Source organism: Mustela lutreola, chromosome 12 (assembly GCF_030435805.1).
Source record: "Mustela lutreola isolate mMusLut2 chromosome 12, mMusLut2.pri, whole genome shotgun sequence".
Lineage (NCBI taxonomy): Eukaryota > Metazoa > Chordata > Mammalia > Carnivora > Mustelidae > Mustela > Mustela lutreola.
Genome location: NC_081301.1, coordinates 4,709,131 through 4,726,494, shown reverse-complemented (window position 1 = coordinate 4,726,494; position 17,364 = coordinate 4,709,131). Strand labels below are relative to the sequence as shown.

Below are 17,364 nucleotides of genomic sequence, written 5' to 3'. Positions count from 1 at the left end.
GGGTTGACGCCCGCTCCTTGGATGATGGCTGTGGGCTGTCCCGAGCTGGTGGCTGCTGTCCGCTTCGCTGGAGTCTTTTTCAGTAAAACCTCTCTTGCCTGGAACCCAACCCCAGCCTCACCGCACACTGTGTGACCCTGGCAGGTCACCGGACCTCTTGGCCCTTCGCTTTCTCGCCTCCAGAGGGATGGCGTCGCGGGGCGTCGGTGAGCTCACACGTGCAGGGCAGGTGTTAGCACGGGCCGGGGCTCGGGATTGGGGATCGGCCAGCCGTGGAAAGTCTGTGCCAGCAAGAACGAGAGTTTGCCATAAATGTTTGGCCAGCCCAGCTTTTTGTGAGCTCACTGCAGACATTTTTCTCATTATTTGTCCTCTAGGCTCTCCTGAGTTCTCTGCCCAGGGAGCCCCCAGCACGTTTTCAGAAGAAGCCCCCACGGCATCTCCAGCCGTGGCCCAGAGCGGCGGCAGTGAGGAGGGGGCCAGGGAGGCCGGCTCCCCCGCGCAGGACTTCAGCAAGTACCAGAAGTCACTTCCTCCCAGATTCCAGCGCCAGCAGCAGCAGGTAAACAGGTCTGACAGCTCAGCGGATGTCCCCTCCCCCTTAGGGGAAAACAGCTGGCAGGAATCTGCCCTCGAATACAGATTGGCAGGGGGGCAGGGGTTGCGCCTGAAAACTTAGAGCCTTAGGAGAGTGGCCCTGGACAATTTTCATTTTTCCAAGTGATTTCTCCTATGAAGGAATAGAACTGCTGCAGGTAGCGGCCGGCCGTGTTGTCCGATGTTGGCAAGGAAGCGGTGGTGGTGTTGGCGCTCACCCAAGCAGTGCGCTGTGGCTTCTCCTTAGACCAGTGGTGTCCACCCTAGCACCCTCCCAGGGAGAGAGGAGGCCCAGGAGGGCTTGCAAAGCTGTTGGAGAGGTGTGCTAGCTTTGGGCTGAGGATGTAGGTTTGTAGGTGTTGAGTTGAATGGATTCTGATCCTGATTGTGCAGCTTCTCTAGTCGGGCGTGGCCTTGGGGCCTGGAGGAATGAACTCCTGCCTCCGCTTGGCAGCCGGGCCCTCAGGGCACCTGCGGACTGGCTTATCCGTGCCATCAGTATCCCCTGTATTAGTCCCTACACCTCAAATGGGACCTTGTCTGCCCTGGGGAGGATGACGTGGGTCATTGTTGTCATCACACCAACTCTGGTGGCCCCACTGGAGCACTCGCTCACACTCTGTCTTCAAGGAGGACGCGTGGAGGCACAGGTTCTGCTGACGAGCGGCGCGCTTAGTGGGAGACAGGTGGCATGTGGACATCACGTCGCCCGGCACCCAGATGTGGTGTCCGTCGTGGTTAGACATCACTGGGTGTGGATCAGAACATGTGTGCCTTGGGGAGACACATCAGGGTCTTCAGCCTTTTCTAGAATCTCTTTTAGTTGCTTTTAAAGCCTTTACCTCAGCTCCTCCTTTCCGCGGGCCCTCGTGAGGTGTTTTGGAAGCCCCTCAGCTCCTGAGCTGCAAACAGCAAGTCACATCCCTGGTGCTGTGGCAGTGCAACAGTGTGAGCCAGCGCTGTGCGGTGATTCGCAGGCTCGGCGGGGAGTTAACAGACCAGGAGGATCTCCGAGGTAGCTCCAGCCAGACACAGCCGTGAGAGTAACGCTGTGGGGCGGGGGCAGGGGCAGAGACCGCTGAGTCCTTCCTCCAGAATAGAAGGGAGTCCGAACACACCAGGGCAGCTGAAGGAGCCGGCCAGACAGACTGTCTGGTCAGGTTCCCCGAGGGCCTGGGGGCCGGACAGGGGAGCTCTGCCTGGAGGCTGGCAGCCCGGAACCCTGTTGGTGGGTGCTGGTTGGGGGTCGCAGAGCTGTCTGGCGCGCCTGGCCCGGGCCTTCCTGTTTGTAGAAGGGAAGGGCGCAGCCGGTCAGCTCTTCTCCTGGTCTGCCTCTGCTCCTGACTCCTGCTGGAAGGCTGGTTTGGGGTGTGCTTGTGAGGGCGGCCCCGGGGTCAGTGATGCAAGGGGCGCAGGGCTGGAACTGAACCCTCACAGGGTCTCGGACCTTGACTAGAATGTTCTGCTGATACTCATCTGTTTGTGCAGCGACTTTTCTGTGTGCCGTGACTGGTGCTCGGAGGCAAGGGTGCCACTGCTGTGAGGGGAGACGGGTGATGTGAAGCCTTCACCTGCCGTCAGGGCATCAAGGGCGGTCCCAGGGCCGCAGGGCAGAGGCTGGCCGCCGGGGCCTGCCATGGACTGCGGTGGGGCTGCCCAGAGCAAGGGCAAACCTCTCAGTGCCAACCTGAAGGAAGAACAGGGCTGAGCCAGGATGGTGGAGACAGGAGCCTTCTAGGTGGAGGGCCCCATGGGGCATGGTGGGATTCGGGCTGCTCCGCCGAGAGCCGTGCGGAGCCGTCAGAGACTCCTCGAGCCTGGGCTTGGTGTGACTCGGTGGGGGGAGGGGGTGTGTGAGTGTATGTGTGTCATATGTGCGTACACACGCAGGTGCAGGCTCTGCCCCGGCACATGTCTGACCTGGTCTTTCTTCCCGGTCAGGAGCAGCTGTACAAGATGCAGCACTGGCAGCCAGTGTACCCGCCGCCATCACACCCACAGCGCACCTTCTACCCCCACCATCCCCAGATGCTGGGCTTCGATCCCCGGTGGATGATGATGCCTTCCTACATGGACCCACGAATCCCGCCCACTCGCGCCCCTGTGGATTTCTACCCGTCTGCCCTCCACCCCTCGGGTAAGCAGCTCCAGGGGGCCACGGGGGGAGAGGCTGGGAAGGTGTGGGGGGAGGGGCGTTCCTTCAGGAGGTAGACCCTCCCTGGACTCCAGTCTGGCCTCTCCTGCAGCTCACGGACCCGACTGAGCTGTGGCTTTCTGTTGTTGGCATATGGTCATGGTACCAGTCACATGGAACCCTGGGGAGTGTCCTTCCGGTCACGTGTTATACATCGTTTGAATTAGTTCTGGTGTTCTTGCTGTGTCGTTTAGTCCTGCTCTTTTTTTCTTTTTTAATTGAAGTTTATCTCTTTCCATTTGTCATGTTCTTTGTGCCTTCTTCCTTCCTGTTTGTCCTTGATTTGTCCTTCCCAAGGTTTGCATAATGCCATTTTTAAAAAGCAGCTTTTGGATTTCTTAATTCCTTTATTTTATTTGGCTTGTATTAACATTAATTTCTGTCTTTTCCTCATTAACTCCTTTGAAATTTTTCTGTTCTTTTTAACTAACTATTTATGTTGAATACCGAGGTCATTAATTTCTGATCTTTTGCTATAAGTATTATAAATTCCCACGAATGGAAGTTTGTTTTTTTTTTTTTAATACAGTTTTTTTTTTTTTTTTTTTTAAGAGATGTTATTTATTTATTTGACAGAGATCACAAGCAGGCAGAGAGGCAGGCAGAGAGAGGGGAGGAAGCAGGCTCCCCGCTGAGCAGAGAGCCCAATGCGGGGCTCGATCCCAGGATCCTGAGATCATGACCTGAGCCGAAGGCAGAGGCTTTAACTCACTGAGCCACCCAGGTGCCCCAGCCACAAATGGAAGTTTTAAGATAACAGCATTTTTATTGTTGTACAGTTTCAAATGTTAGTCTGATTTTGGTTCATCACCCTTTTTTCGTTGATGATTTTTAATGGTACGTTGTAAATTTTCTATTGAGTTTTAAGATTATCCTTGTGGTATTAATTTCTTTTTTTTCTTTTCTTTTTTTAAGATTTTATCTATTTATTTGGCAGAGAGGTAGGCAGAGAGAGAGGGGGAAGCAGGCTTCCTGCTACACAGAGAGCCCAATGCGGAGCTTGATCTGAGGACCCCGAGATCAGGGCCTGAGCCAAAGGCAGAGGCTTTAACCCATGGAGCCACCCAGGCACCTCTTGTGGTGTTAATTTCTAATGTGGTTGCTTTGTGTTTAGGAAATATTATTTGGACGATAGAGAAGAGGGATCAGGAAACCTCCCTATAAATGCCACACAGCCAATATTTTAGGCTTTGAGCACTACTCCATTTTACTGTTTTAAAACAAAAATGACCAGAGATGATAGTAATTGAACGAGCCTGGTCACTTTCCAGTAGAGCTTTATTTTTAACAACAGGTGGCAGGTCAGATTCACTCTAGAGCTTTTGTGCACCAACCAGTTCTTGTCTAGATTGCTTGGCATTTGTTGAGATTTTCTTTGTAGGCTCTTACATGATTTTTTTTTTTTTTTTTTTAAACATTCTAGCTTTGCTTGAAAACCATGTTATCCTCCAATTGGACTGGCGCGTTACCTGGAACTTGCTGACTGTGCTGTGTGCACGTACCTGTCCCACCTCGAGCTCTTAGCCCCGCTTGCCCTCTGACCGTGGATCGGTCAGATCCCTGAGCCTGTTGGGTTTTACTTCCGTTGTCCTGGAAGCAGACAGGCGTGGAGCGACGTGTCTTGTTCTGTTCTTCCTGTTGTCACGTGGCACCTGCTATCCCTGGTTGCTTCCTCCCTCGGATGTTCGCTCTGTCGGATATCAATGTCATCATTCCGGTTTTCTTTTCATGAGTGCTTACTTGGTATCTTTTTTCCATCATTTTACTGTCAGCCTCTCTGAGCCCTTTTATCGGGGGAGTTTGTACATGAAAGATGTGTGTGGTTTCACACTCGGAAAAATCTGACTTAAGCGCCAAAGTGCCTCACTTTAGATCTTGGGGATTATTATATTCGGATTTCCTACTTTCTGTGCTTTCTGTGAATCTCGCCTTTCTGTGCTTTTCTTTTTCTTCATATTTTGGAACAAATTTCCCTATTGTTTTGGTGGTTGTACTCTGCGTTCTGTTTCTACTCTGTTAGTGGTCACACGACACTGTCACGCACGCCTCTGACTTGCAGCAGCCGGTCAGCGTCCTTACTGCTGACCTGAGCTCTCGTGACCTCGTCAGTCTGTCTTCTTCTTGTTCCCTAGGATTTTAGTTCCGTGTGTTTCTGGCCACCACGTTAGTCATTACTGTTTGTGTTGCTTCATGGAATCTGTCCTGGCCGCATTTGCCTGTCCACACACTGGTTTCTTCACTGCCTTCTCTGTCGCATTTTCCTTCCATCGGGGTGTGGCGTTTCTCCACGAAGTATGTTCTCTTGAGTTCTTCGGGAGATTTTTCTGGCAGTAGGTTTTCTTTGCCTGAAAAAGTCTTTATGACACCCTTTCTCTCGCTGGGTGTAAAATTCTAGGTTGTCAGTTGGTTCTTTCAGGACCCAGAATATAGTATTTCCTTTTCTTCTGGCTCCCGATGCTGCTGAGGGTGACTCATGTCTGCGTAACCTGCTCTGTTTGCTCTCTGGCCACGGCTTTTTTTTTTTTCCCCTCCAGTTTTATAGTTTTGGGTTTTTTTTTTTTCGATTTTGTGTATGTATTTATTTGAGCACACAAGCAAGGGGAGTGGGAGAGAAGCAGGCCCCCACCAAGAAGGGAGCCCACCATGGGGCTCAATCCCAAGACCCTGTGATCACGAGCTGAGCTGAAGGCAGACGCTCAGCTTACGGAGCCCCCCAGGCGTCTCCCAGTTTTATACTGTTATTTGATATTTAGCAGTTAGTTTTCATCCACGTTAACTGTGGGTTTTTGAAAGTGGCGACAGGTCCATAGTAACTAACATGGAGAGCGCGTCTGGTGACTCTTTGTCCCCCTCACGCTTTCTGGATGTGGTTCGGGGCATTCCTTATTCCTCTGGCCCAGACAGCGTTGTCGAGCCTGGCGTCCGCGTACACATGTGGAGTTCCCATCTCCTTCGTGGCAGATTTCTGGGACTGTTTGAATGCCAGGGGGCCATGCCTCTTGAAACTCACCTAATGGATGCGATTGTGACTGTTGATGGTATTTTCTCTGGTCACTACATTGCTGGTAGCAGAACACCCCTTCTTTGTGGCAGCCTTTCTGCTGGGCCTCAGCTCACCCTGGTTGCTTTTAAGATCTCCTCTTTCTCTTTATTACTGGAATTTTTTTTTCTCAAATTTGTGTTTTTTTTAAAAGATTTACTTGTTTATCTCAGAGTGTGCGTGTGTGAGCGGGGTAAGGGCAGAGGAGCAGAGAGAGATAGAGCGTCCCCAAGCCGACTCCCTAAGCAGATTCCCTGCTGAACATGGAGCCCAGCATGGGGCTGGATCCCAGGACCTTGAGCTCACGAGCTGAACTGAAGTCAGATCAAGTCTATTGTGCGTGTGCATCATAAATTTTTTTAAGTTCTTAATTACTTTGTTATGCTTTTCCTAATTCTTAAAACGTAATTTCTGGTGTTTATTCTGTTATTGAAGTTCTCAGGAAGGCACATAACTCTGACCTGCTGCGGGCTCGTGGCGGGCTGCTTCCCATATATGCTGGTGATTCCGGGTTGTGAGTTCATCTTCAGCAGAGCTTTATTTATTGTGGAAATCTAGTATGTCTCAAGTGGAGAGTCTGTCCCTCCGGGCTGGTTTTCCGCCAGCCTAGTACCACCTATTCCCCTAACTTGGGAAATTTTCTATGCCACTCTGGGCGTATAACCCTGAATCCTCCTCCCCAAAGCTATATGAAAGCCGGCATAGCCCCATAGTCCTAGGAGCAAACTGAGTTTTCCCCACTGGCCCAGACTGAGACATAAACCTCCTGTTTTCCGTACTAAGGAGCATACGTTTTAAAATCTACCTTTTGCATTGAGGGCCTCACCCTTTGAGGGTCTTTGTCTTGAGCAGCATCCCAGTTACGGCACTCTGCAAAACCCCATTGCCCCTAGCTGCTGGGACTGATGGGTGTTTCCCTGCTCCCGTCCAGGAAGCACCAGCTTGTGGCTTTGGCCTGGGGCTGTGGTTTCAGCCCCTTGGGGTTTCCCGTGTTCTTGGGAACCTCTGTGGGGGCCAGGGTGGGGAGAGGTTTGACACACTCTGCATGGGATCTTTGTGGCAGAGAGTGTCTGTGCTAGCGGGGTTTTTCGGGTCGTAACAGCCACCACATTGCCAAAACCAAGCAAAACCAAGCTGACGTACAGTGTCGACCGCTTCAGTGTGCCTCGCAGTCAGCCCTTAATGAGCGGTCTGTAACTGCCGATTTCCAGAGACGGTCTCTGCTCCTTGCCCCACACTAACTTTATATCAGAGTCCTGCATCAGGGCCTTCCACAGCTACCGGAAAGCTTGAAACCCTCTGGCTTAATGTCAAACCGTTTTCCAGCCAGATCATCTCAGTAAAAGGTGGGCATAACATGGAGTGTGGCTGCAGATAAGCGTCGTGAAGAGAATATTTGAGAAATCAGATCTTTTTCTCTCCACAGGCTTAGGCCTGGTGAGACCTTTAATTTCTGCACGGCCACCCCCCCCCCCCCCCAGCCCCAACTCGATCCACATAGACAGAGAGGCCTTGGGGCACACACCTTCCCCAGCTAGCATCTGTCTGGGCACGAGATGTTCTCTGTCTGTCTCTCTCTCTCTCTTTTTTTAAAAGATATTTTATTTATTTATTTGTCAGGGAGAGTGAGCACTGGCAGGCAGAGGCAGAGGGAGAAGCAGGCTCCCTGCTGAGCAGAGAGCCCGATGTGGGACTCGATCCCAGGACGCTGGGATCATGACCCGAGCCGAAGGCAGCTGCTTAACCAACTGAGCCACTCAGGCGTCCCTCTCTCTCTTTTATTTTAAAGATTTATTTATTTGAGGCAGCGGCAGGGGCCGGGGGAGAGAGAGAATCTTCAAGCACACTCCCTGCTGAGCTCAGAGCCCACCGTAGGGCTCGATCCCATGATCCTGAGATCATGATCTGACCTGAAACCAAGTCATACGCTTAACCACCTGAGCCACCCAGGGGCCCCTGTCCTCTGTCTTGTAATCACCTCAGGTCAGTTAATAGTTTGTCATCCTCTGTGTGTCCTCCTGCCCCCATTCACTGTACAAAAATGTGGAGAGCTGCGGTCAGTCTCAGGGCCAGAAGTAGAAGGAACTGGGGTGCTTGTCTGGCACATCTGGCGGGGCATCTGACTCTTAATTCTGGCGTTGTGGGTTTGAGCCCCATGTAGGGTGTAGAGAGGACTTAAAAATAAAGTTTTAGGGCCTGGATGGCTCAGTGGGTTAAGCCTCTGCCTTCAGCTCGTCATGATCTCGGGGTCCTGGGATCAAGTCCCGCATCGGGCTCTCTGCTCGACAGAGAGCCTGCTTCCTCCTCTCTCTCTGCCTGCCTCTCTGCCTACTTGTGATCTCTGTCTGTCAAATAAGTTAATTAAATTAAATCATAAAAAAAAAGGACCTGAAACCAAAATCCCCTCCCAAGTCTTCTGGCTCAGGTTTTGGAGCAGGCAAAGCCCAGGTCTCCGTCCTTGTAAGCCTCTCCGGCACACAGCTCTGTTTCCTCCATGTGTGCAGGAGACCTTGGCGTCTGCTTGTAGGCAGACCCTCGTGGCTGACCCATTGGCCCCTCCGGCCTTCTGCTGACAGGACCAGCTCTCCACTGAACTATTTCTGGTTTCCCTCTGCCAGTTTGATGCCAGTTGATTCTCCACACGGGGTTCTGGACCTGGGAGCGTAGGCTGGACGCCACGGGCCCCCGACAGCTCTTTGGGACACTTAGTGTTGCACGCAGGTGTGCATTCAGAGGTTCTGTAGTCAGAGAGCATGGAGAGCCTGATGGTGATGGACCGGGGTGCAGTGGGGGAAGCTGCTGTGTCCACGTGACGGGGTAATTGTTGTCTCCTTTGGACCTCTGGTTGCCCATGACGTTGGAACGTGGCTCTCTGAATGAGCTGGTACAAATGAGTTCTTTGCCTTCTTCAGGACTGATGAAGCCCATGATGCCCCAGGATGCCCTTGGGGGAACTGGCTGTCGCTCTGAGGACCAGAGCTGCGTGCCCCCACTGCAAGAGAGGAAAGTGGCCACCCTCGACCCAGCCCCCGTGTGGAGCCCCGAGGGTTACATGGCGTTGCAGAGCAAGGGCTACTCGCTTCCCCAGCCGAAATCCAACGACACTTTGGCCATGGACATGCACGTCAGGTGAGATGAAACATGGCCCTGTGGTCCTACATTTGAAGACAGAATCTCCATGTCCTGCTTGCAAGGGGCTCTGGGATGAAGCTCTGTCCCTGGAGGCATTGCCTGGAGAAAGGGCACTTTGCAGGGACTGGCAGTGCTCTCCGGGGATGGAGAATTGATGAGGTTTGCTCGAAGGCTTTTGTATGAGAGGCGATGACCTGCCGGCGAGACTGGCAGCAGCTAAGGAGAGGTCCCGGGTCAGAGGCAGATCTGTGGAACCTTGGGTCAGGGCGAAGGGTGGGGCTCGGCGGGGTCGAGTGCCCAGGTCATGGCTCCTTCCTGTGAAAGTGAAGCAAGCGGGCCCTGCTGGCCCAGTGCCCCAGACTCTCCACGGACTCCCAGCCTCCAGCCTGTCATTTGGACCAGAGGATCCCCAGCTGCTCTGCCTCCCTGTGGCTCGCTGAGTCCGCCAGCAGCCACCGCACTCTTCAGTCTGGACGCCAGGGGCCACCCAGCAATCTGTGGCCCAGCAGCTCTAAGACGTGTTTAAAGATAGAGCAAATGTTGGTGCTTGTGGAGGTTTTTTTTTTTGGTGGTTTTTTTTTCTTTTTCATTTTCTTTTTAAAAAAATTTTTTTCTTTTTAAAACTAAACTCTGTGTTCAGCATGGAAACCAGGAACCAGGCTCCAATCACATTGACTGATTTTTCTGGTTCCTTTTCAGGAATGAAAGCTCTTACTCTGCCTCACCCGGAAGGTCAGGGGGCGTAGGCGCCCAGCGCGATCTCCTTGAGGAGAGAGGGGAGGAGTTCTTGAGTGCTTTTGACAAGAAGGCCCAAGCAGACTTTGACAGCTGTGTCTCTTCTCAAAGAATAGGCCAGGAGCTTTTGTTTCCACCCCAAGACCATGTTCAGGAAGCAGGTGCTCCTGGGGGTCACACCCCAGACCTCAGGTGTTCCCCGCTGGAGCCCGACTTTGCCCCAGCCGAGAAAAAGCCAGAGTATAACAATTGGGACGTTAGCCACCCACCAGAGGCCACCGACACAGCCAACAGCATCGAGAAGGGGGCGCCCCGGGAGGAGCCCTCATTTAACGCCTCCTCCTGGGAGAAGGAAGGGAGCCCCAACAATCAGCCGCCCCTGCAGCCTGAGTGGACGCCTGAGCCCCGGGGCCCCAGCGGCCAGCACCCAGAGCAGACCAGCAGGACGCGGAGGTCCGGGCCCATCAAGAAGCCCGTGCTGAAAGCCCTCAAGGTAGAGGACAAGGAGAAGGAACTCGAGAAGGTGAAGCAGGAGCCGGGGGAGGAGGGCGCCCGCACGGCCAAGGAGAAGGGGCCGGTTCGCACCGCGCACGAGGAGGAGGAGAGCGACCCTGCGCTGGCCGATTCCTCCCCCGCCCCGTTGGAGGACCAGGGCCCCGCCCGCGCTGGCTTGGGCCGTGAGGCCGGCAGGTGCGAAGAGGACGAGAAGCCGGATCGGGCCTGGGAGAGCAGACCGCCCCGGGAGTCCAGCGACACTCCCCCGACAAAGAGGAACAACTGGATCTTTATTGACGAGGAGCAAGCCTTTGGGGGTCGAGGGCAGGCCCGGAGCCGTGGCCGTGGCTTCCGAGAGTTCACGTTCCGAGGGCGGCCTGTGGGTGGCGGTCCTGGCCTCTGCAGTGGGGGGGTACTCGGGGCGCGGGGCATCTACAGCGGCGGCCCGAGGAGCGGCCGCGGCCGGGGGCTGCGGGACCTCGGCCAGCCAGAAGACTTCCCCAGGGCCAAGCCGCGGCGGCGAATCGCCAGCGAGACCCACAGTGAGGGCTCCGAGTACGAAGAGCTTCCCAAGCGGCGGCGGCAGCGAGGCTCGGAGAACGGGAATGAAGCCTCCCTCCTGGAGCGGGAGGGCAGTGCCCTGAGGAAGGGGGACTTCCGGGACTCCTGGCGCTCCAGCAAGGTGTGCTCCGAGGACCACAGCAGCCTGGAGGCTAAGAGCCGAGGCCCTCGTGCCTTTGGCCGGGCGCTCCCTCCCCGGCTGAGCAGCTGCGGCTACGGGCGGAGAACCTTCGTGTCCAAAGAGGCCGCCCACTGGCAGAGCAAGAGCCCGGGCTCCTCCTGGCAGGAGTACAGCTCCCCAGATGCGTGCGGGTCCCGGCGACCCGCAGACAGGGACTGTGTCCCCGATGCCTACAGACATTCTGACTCTTTTGGTGCCAGGGCCTTCGAGGACAGCCGCCTGGAGGACAAGAGGCCTTTCTTCCCTGACGACCACACGGCCGACCCAGAAGGCACAGAGAACCGGCCGTTCCGGAGAAGACGCCCCCCTCGCCAGGACAAGCCACCACGCTTTCGGCGCCTCCGGCAGGAGCGAGAATCCCTGGGCCTCTGGGGGCCCGAGGAGGAGCCCCACCTGCCGGCAGGGCCATGGCCAGGCCGGCCCAAGCTCTGCCCCGGGGATAAGAGTGGGTCCCCCGAGCTCTCGTACCAGAACTCATCTGATCACGCCAATGAGGAGTGGGAGACGGCCTCCGAGAGCAGCGACTTCAGTGAGAGGCGGGAGCGGCGCGAGGGCCCAGGGGCTGAACCCGACCCCCAGGCGGATGGCAGCCTGCCCGGGGCTGCTGTGGGCGAGAAGAAGGAGCTGGCCAAGAGGAGCTTCTCCAGCCAGAGGCCCCTGGCCGACAGGCAGAGCCGAAAGCTGGAGCCGGGGGGGTTTGGGGAGAAGTCGGTTAGGCCAGGTGGTGGTGACGCTTCTCCCCGTTATGAGAGCCAACAGAGTGGGACGCCTTTGAAAGCCAAAAGGTAAAACACAAACCCAACCCTGGGCTCTTTTCTGTTGCTGTTGTTTTGTTACTAAGCCTGTTTTTTTAAGCAGCACTCCATGCATGCGTGTCCCGCCGTGTGTCAGGAGCCGACTCTGTCCCTCTGTTGTGCCCTGGGGCTGGTGGGGGGGGGGCTGCCTGCCAAGACCATTATGTATGAGCGTCTCCATCACTCACTCCTGCACTGCTTGTCTGCTTCTTTCGTGTGTGGTTGTCATTGTTGTCGTGGCTTGGACACCAGAACTTAGAGTCCCTGCCCCAGTGGCACTTGTGTGGTGGCCACCCTGCTGAGGCGGCGCTGCCTATGGACGGTGCCAGCCTCCCAGATCCCTCCGCCCTGCGGCTGCTGTCACCCAGTGGCCTCAGGGGCCTCTGGCCTTCTGGCCCTGAGTCTGCTTCTCGACAGTGAGGAAATGCAGCCCTGCTTTGGGGATTAACCCCCTCCTTGTGGAAAGAGCCAGGCCATAACAGCAGGGTGTGAGGTGTCCGAGGCCCTGTGAGCATCTCTCATGGGACCTGGGGGTTTTGGGGGTTGATCTGTGCTCTGGGGCTGCTTGTTGCCCACAGACTGCCTGGAATCTGGGAAGGGGGGAGAGCACATGCAGGGAGTCACTTGGGTCGCCTGATCTCCTGACCACACACAGGCCACAGCTCAGGCTGAGGAAGGCTGCTTCCTACCTCCTGGCCTCCTTAGAATCCAGAGCCAGAAACCTGGGGTGGAGCTGTCTCAGAGCCCCAGAGGAGGGGCCCTCTGAGAATGCTGGTCCTTCCGGGTGTCTGCCCAGCCTCGCTGTCCCGGCCCCAGATGCCAAGACTTGGCTTTGCTTCTGACTTCTGCCGAGAGCTAGGGTCAAGTCTGGCTCCTTGCTGGCCAGTTTTGTGTGCCTAGGGCAGAAAGTTCTGTGGCTCTGCTCAGGGCAAGCCCTTCATTGTCTCCTCTGCACAGGCCCGCTGAGTGTGGCACACTTTGGGGAAGGAACAGAGGTGCTGAGCCCCGGAAGGGGCGGGGGAGGAGTGGTGCTCCCCGTGAGTGGGCAGAGCTGTTGAAGCGGTGTGTGGGGGGTGTGCCACGGGGCCTCGCACACCATGCACGGCTCCCGGAAAGCAGCATCGACCGAACGACGGGATGCTGTAGGTCAGGGCGCTGTGTCCGTGCGCGCTGGTGCACGTTCCCTCCTTCCCCGGCCTTCAGCCGTGTCCGAGCTGACGAGCTCCTCCTTCCTTTACAGGTCCCCAGACGAGGCCTTGCCTGGAGGTCTTGGTGGAGGCGGTGGTGGGAGCGGCCACTACGCGCTGGAGCGACCAGCCCATGCCACTTCTGACGCCCCCGACGTCCCCTGCGAGAAGGCAGAGGAGACCAAGCTGGCTGTTCAGAGGGCGGGTGGACAGGGAGAGACCGTGGAGCAGTTTGACCTGAGCTACGGAAGTGAGTCTGTCCTCTCGCGACTTCAGAGGGAAGAGCAGCAGCCTCCGTGGGGCTGCGGCGTCTGCCCGTCGCAGAGCAGATAGGATTCCTCCCCCTTGTTGCTCCCAGCCTTGCTGATGCCCGGAGCTGCCCCGCGGTGTCCCAGTTTCAAAGAGGGGGAACCGCGGCCCAGAGAGGTTGAAGGGTTTGTCTGGGAGCAGAACTGGGAGTTTCTGTTTCCAGAGATTGTCTTCGTAACTGTAGTGCTCCTCGGGTCTCTGGTTTGGGATAACCAGGTGCCGAGGGGTTGCCGGGAGGGTGGAGAGAGCCCAGCGGGCTTTCCATAGACCCCGCAAGCATGCTCGTCCTAGAGGCCTGGAGCCGGCTACTGCCGGCCTCCTGAGCTGAACCGTCCTTGGATTCCAGCAGCTGGTAGGGCTGGGTTATCCTTTCTGCTGATGAATGGAAACAACCGTCCCTTCTTGTGAAATCTGGGTTCAGATTCCATCATTGAAAACTGCGGGTCCAGCCCTGGGGAGGAGAGTGAAGTGGGCCCCATGGCGGGTGAAGGCTTCATCGAGGTCCTTACCAAGAAGCAGCGCCGCCTGCTGGAAGAAGAGAGGAGGAGGAAGGAGCAGGCCGTGCAGGTGAAGGGGCCGGGGAGCTGGCGGGCCGGGACACAGAAACCCAGAGCCAAAGGAGGCGAGTTCTGAATGAAGCCCAAGATAGAAGAGGGGAAGGGGGGAGTACTTCTGTGGCCCCCATTGTCCTATGGGAGGAGGTGGGAGTATCCTGTTCTCCAAGAGGGTGATTTGTCCCTGGTGACGACGGTAGGACGCCAGCCTCCATCAGCCACTCCAAGCCCGCCCTCCTCCCGCTGCTCTGGCTTGTGTGGGATGAGATTTGTCACCTGGGGCATCACGAGGCTCGGGGACCCTGTCCTCAGACGCAGTCAGGGCTGTCCGCTGCGCACACGGCCTCTGCGGCCGCTTCAGTTGGCAGTGCCGTTCACCTGTGGTTGAGGCATCAGGAGGCGACTATTCCAGCATCTCTGGAACAGTTCCTGGTGGGGGCGGTTGGGGGCCCAGGGTGCTGTCCCTGCGAAGAAATTGTTGCTCTTTATGCTTCATGTCAAGACTGGACACATCATCCTTTTTCTCCTCAGATGCCCGTCAAGGGGCGAGGTCTTCCCTCCCGTATTCCTCCCCGGTTTGCTAAAAAGCAAAACAACTTGTGCCTGGAGCAGAGTGACATGACCGTGCCCGGCAGTAGCCTGGGCACCGAGATTTGGGAGAGCAGCAGCCAGGGTAAGAGTTGGGCGCTTGGGCTCAACTGCTTGGCTCAGGGCTGTCCTCTGGGCCCAGGGTCCCTTCTCGGGAGCATCCTGCTTTGGGGCTTTGAATGCCCATGTGGCTTTCTGGGTTCCCTGCCTCCTCTCCAGAGCCCCAGTGTCCCATGCAATCGCAGCCCCACCCCCGCTGGTGTAGCCCCTGGACAAAAGTAGCTGCTCCCTGCCTGAAATTTGGGACAGGAGCACACCCCTCCATGTGTCCAGTGGTCTGGATGACGAGAGCCCCGTCTCTGCTAACCCTAACCCTAACCCTTCCTTCTCCCCTGTGGAAGAGCTGCAGTTGACTGCTAGGGAGGCGGAAAGGGTCCAAAGCTTGCCTGTCTATGCTGCAAGCCGGCCCAGACCCTGACTCCGGGGGGTTCTGTCAGTTTCTCCTGATGCTCTCTCAGCAAGAGAGTGAGGGCACCTGATTCTTGGAAAATTTATTTCCCCGAACTTTAAAAACAAAAAAAATTCTAATTCAGTGTTCCTTTTCTGGTCTCTTCATTTTAAAATATAAAACCATTTCATTCAAGCAGGTTTTTCTTGAATGCCTACTCTGGGCAGAGCCTTACAGAGTACACAGGTGAAGGAGAGAAGGGAATACATGGTGCCTGGCAGGGGAGCTTAGGGTAACTCGTCCGTTTCCCATGTGCTCTGCGGAGTAGCCAAGGTCTCCAGAGCGCAGTGACGTGACCCCAGAGCCACAGGACAGACACCCGCAGTTCTGGGTTCTGGGTATTCTTTGAGTTTGACCATGTGATCTTGCTTCCAGCATGTTAGAACACCACCACTGGGGGAGAGGGGAGCCTGCCTGACTGAGCGGATTAAGCTTTTGCCTTCGGCTTAGGTCACGATCCCAAAGTTTAGGATTGGGCCATGCCCCGGGCTCCCTGCTTCTCCCTCTACCCCTCACCCCCCCACTTTGTACTCTCTCGCACGCCCCCTCTGTCTCTCCCTCTTTCAAATAAATCAAATCTTAAAAACACACCCCCACCCCCCCCACACACACAAAAACCATTGGTAGAAACGTAAGCTTTGATTGGAAGTATAATGATCTTTAAGCTGTCGCTGTCCGATGATTCGGTTGCACGTGTGAGTGTTGGTTATCACACTCTGAACGTCCGCAGATGCCTGCCCGCTCATCCCTCGGAGCGGGCAGGACTCCCCCTGCCCCTGCTCTCGGGGCTTCGCTGTTAGGACTCTCCATCGCATCCCGGCTGCTCGTGGGCTGGGGGTATGGTTGCTGGATCTGAAAACAGCGCGTCAGGTTCTGTGGTCTGTGGCTTCTGTGGGACTCTTGGAGTGGTCCTTGAGCTGGCAGGAGTTGAGTGATCCTGGCTTGAGTCTTTGTGAGGGCTGCTGGCTTGTAGAAATGAATCCTTGGCTTAAGTGAGAGAAAGCTACGCTTCGCAGGGATGGGGGTGCAGAATCCTCCCAGATGGGGTGAGACCTGCCGGCGGGCCTGCCGGAGCACCCTGTTGATGGAGGACGAGAAGTGCATTTATGAGAGTCTGAGCTTGCTGGGAAGTTGCGTAAAGCTCCCGGGGGTCCCGTCTCTCCGGCGCGCTGCTGACAGGGCAGGGAGGGCGGGTGGCGGCCTGGGTGTGTGTCGGCGGCACCCGGGCTCGTGGCTCCGGCCTCAGGCTTCCTCTGCGATGCCCTGACGCTCTGTCTTGCTCCCTCGGGCAGCCCTTCCCGTTCAGGCCCCGACCAGCGACTCCTGGACAAAAGCTGCCACTGCCTTCGGCAGCGCCGAGCCCGGCTCCGCCGAGGTGAGTGACCGCCTCGCTGCTTGGGCCCCCTGCGTGCCCACCGCAGCTGCGGAGCTTGGCCCCGGGGCCGTTACCACAGGCCCCGGCTTGGCACTCAACTTCCTTCTTGACTTATCATCTGTGTGAGGGCCCGGTGTGAAGGGGAGGGGGTGATTAACCCGAGTGGGTGGGCAGCCGGGGCCTCTCGCGCGAGCTGGTGGTGGCGGCCGGTCTCTCTGACCTGGGTCACAAGGGCATGAGTTTGGCAGCCGTGTCCCTGGCACCCACTGTGTACCTTGTGCTTCCAGCCGTGTCTTCAGGTGTTGGCCGCCATCGGTGGGTCAGGGTGGAGGTCGGGAGAGGCGTACTCGGGGGCTGTGTCTCAGCCACGGGCTTGGTCTTGCTTCCTGGTCCCACGCTGGGGTTCGGGGGTCAGGACTCCTGACGCATTTTGTCCGTCGCACAGCAGGGTTTTAAGAGCAGCCAGGGGGACAGTGGCGTTGACCTGAGCGCAGAGTCTCGGGAGTCGTCTGCGACCTCCTCCCAGCGCAGCTCCCCGTACGGCGCCCTGAAACCGGAGGACATGCACGGGCCTGGCCTGGAGCCCAAGGCTGACGGCCACAAGGAGCAGGCTCAGAAGCAGTCCGAGCCGAAGGTACGCTGGACGTGCGTTCACGGTGGCCTGGGCCAGGGCAGGAGGGGCTGTCACCCTTTGTCTTCCTCCCCTCTTCCTGGGGCTCAGGGGTTGGGGGTTGGGGTCCTTCCAGTGTGTGTTTCTCAGCGTCCCTGGTTTTCCATCAAGGATGCAGAACAAGGGTCAGGACAGAGCAAGGAGCACAGACCAGGACCCATCGGCAATGAGCGGTCTCTGAAAAACCGAAAAGGCTCGGAGGGGGCCGACCGGCTGCAGGGGGCCGTCGTCCCGCCTGTTAACGGGGTGGAGATTCACGTGGATTCTGTATTGCCGGTGCCGCCCATTGAATTTGGAGTCAATCCAAAAGTAAGGCCGGGCTGTGTTTCCTTCCTGCCCTTCATCCTTCTTTTTATGCTTGGAGAGAGAGGAGGGTGCGGACATGGGGTTGTCAGTGAGAACAAGCAGCGGGTGGGAGCTAAGAGTACTCTGGGGGACGTGTCA

General features: G+C 56.5%; 1 protein-coding gene across 11 annotated transcripts in view; it reads left to right on the top strand.

Annotated features, from left to right (window-relative positions):
• Positions 1-17,364, top strand: part of PRRC2B (proline rich coiled-coil 2B) — an 88,508-nt gene that overhangs the window by 57,241 nt on the left and 13,903 nt on the right. For 7 of the 11 annotated variants that reach the window (XM_059141556.1, XM_059141560.1, XM_059141559.1 and 4 more), the window contains exons 13-22: positions 378-562; positions 2,539-2,734; positions 8,744-8,960; positions 9,663-11,720; positions 12,970-13,166; positions 13,647-13,792; positions 14,311-14,452; positions 16,168-16,250; positions 16,696-16,884; positions 17,032-17,229. In XM_059141556.1, coding sequence (XP_058997539.1) covers positions 378-562; positions 2,539-2,734; positions 8,744-8,960; positions 9,663-11,720; positions 12,970-13,166; positions 13,647-13,792; positions 14,311-14,452; positions 16,168-16,250; positions 16,696-16,884; positions 17,032-17,229 — 3,611 coding nt within the window. The remainder of the gene's footprint in view (positions 1-377; positions 563-2,538; positions 2,735-8,743; positions 8,961-9,662; positions 11,721-12,969; positions 13,167-13,646; positions 13,793-14,310; positions 14,453-16,167; positions 16,251-16,695; positions 16,885-17,031; positions 17,230-17,364) is intronic. The other 4 variants (XM_059141561.1, XM_059141555.1, XM_059141557.1 and 1 more) reach the window with 2 other exon arrangements.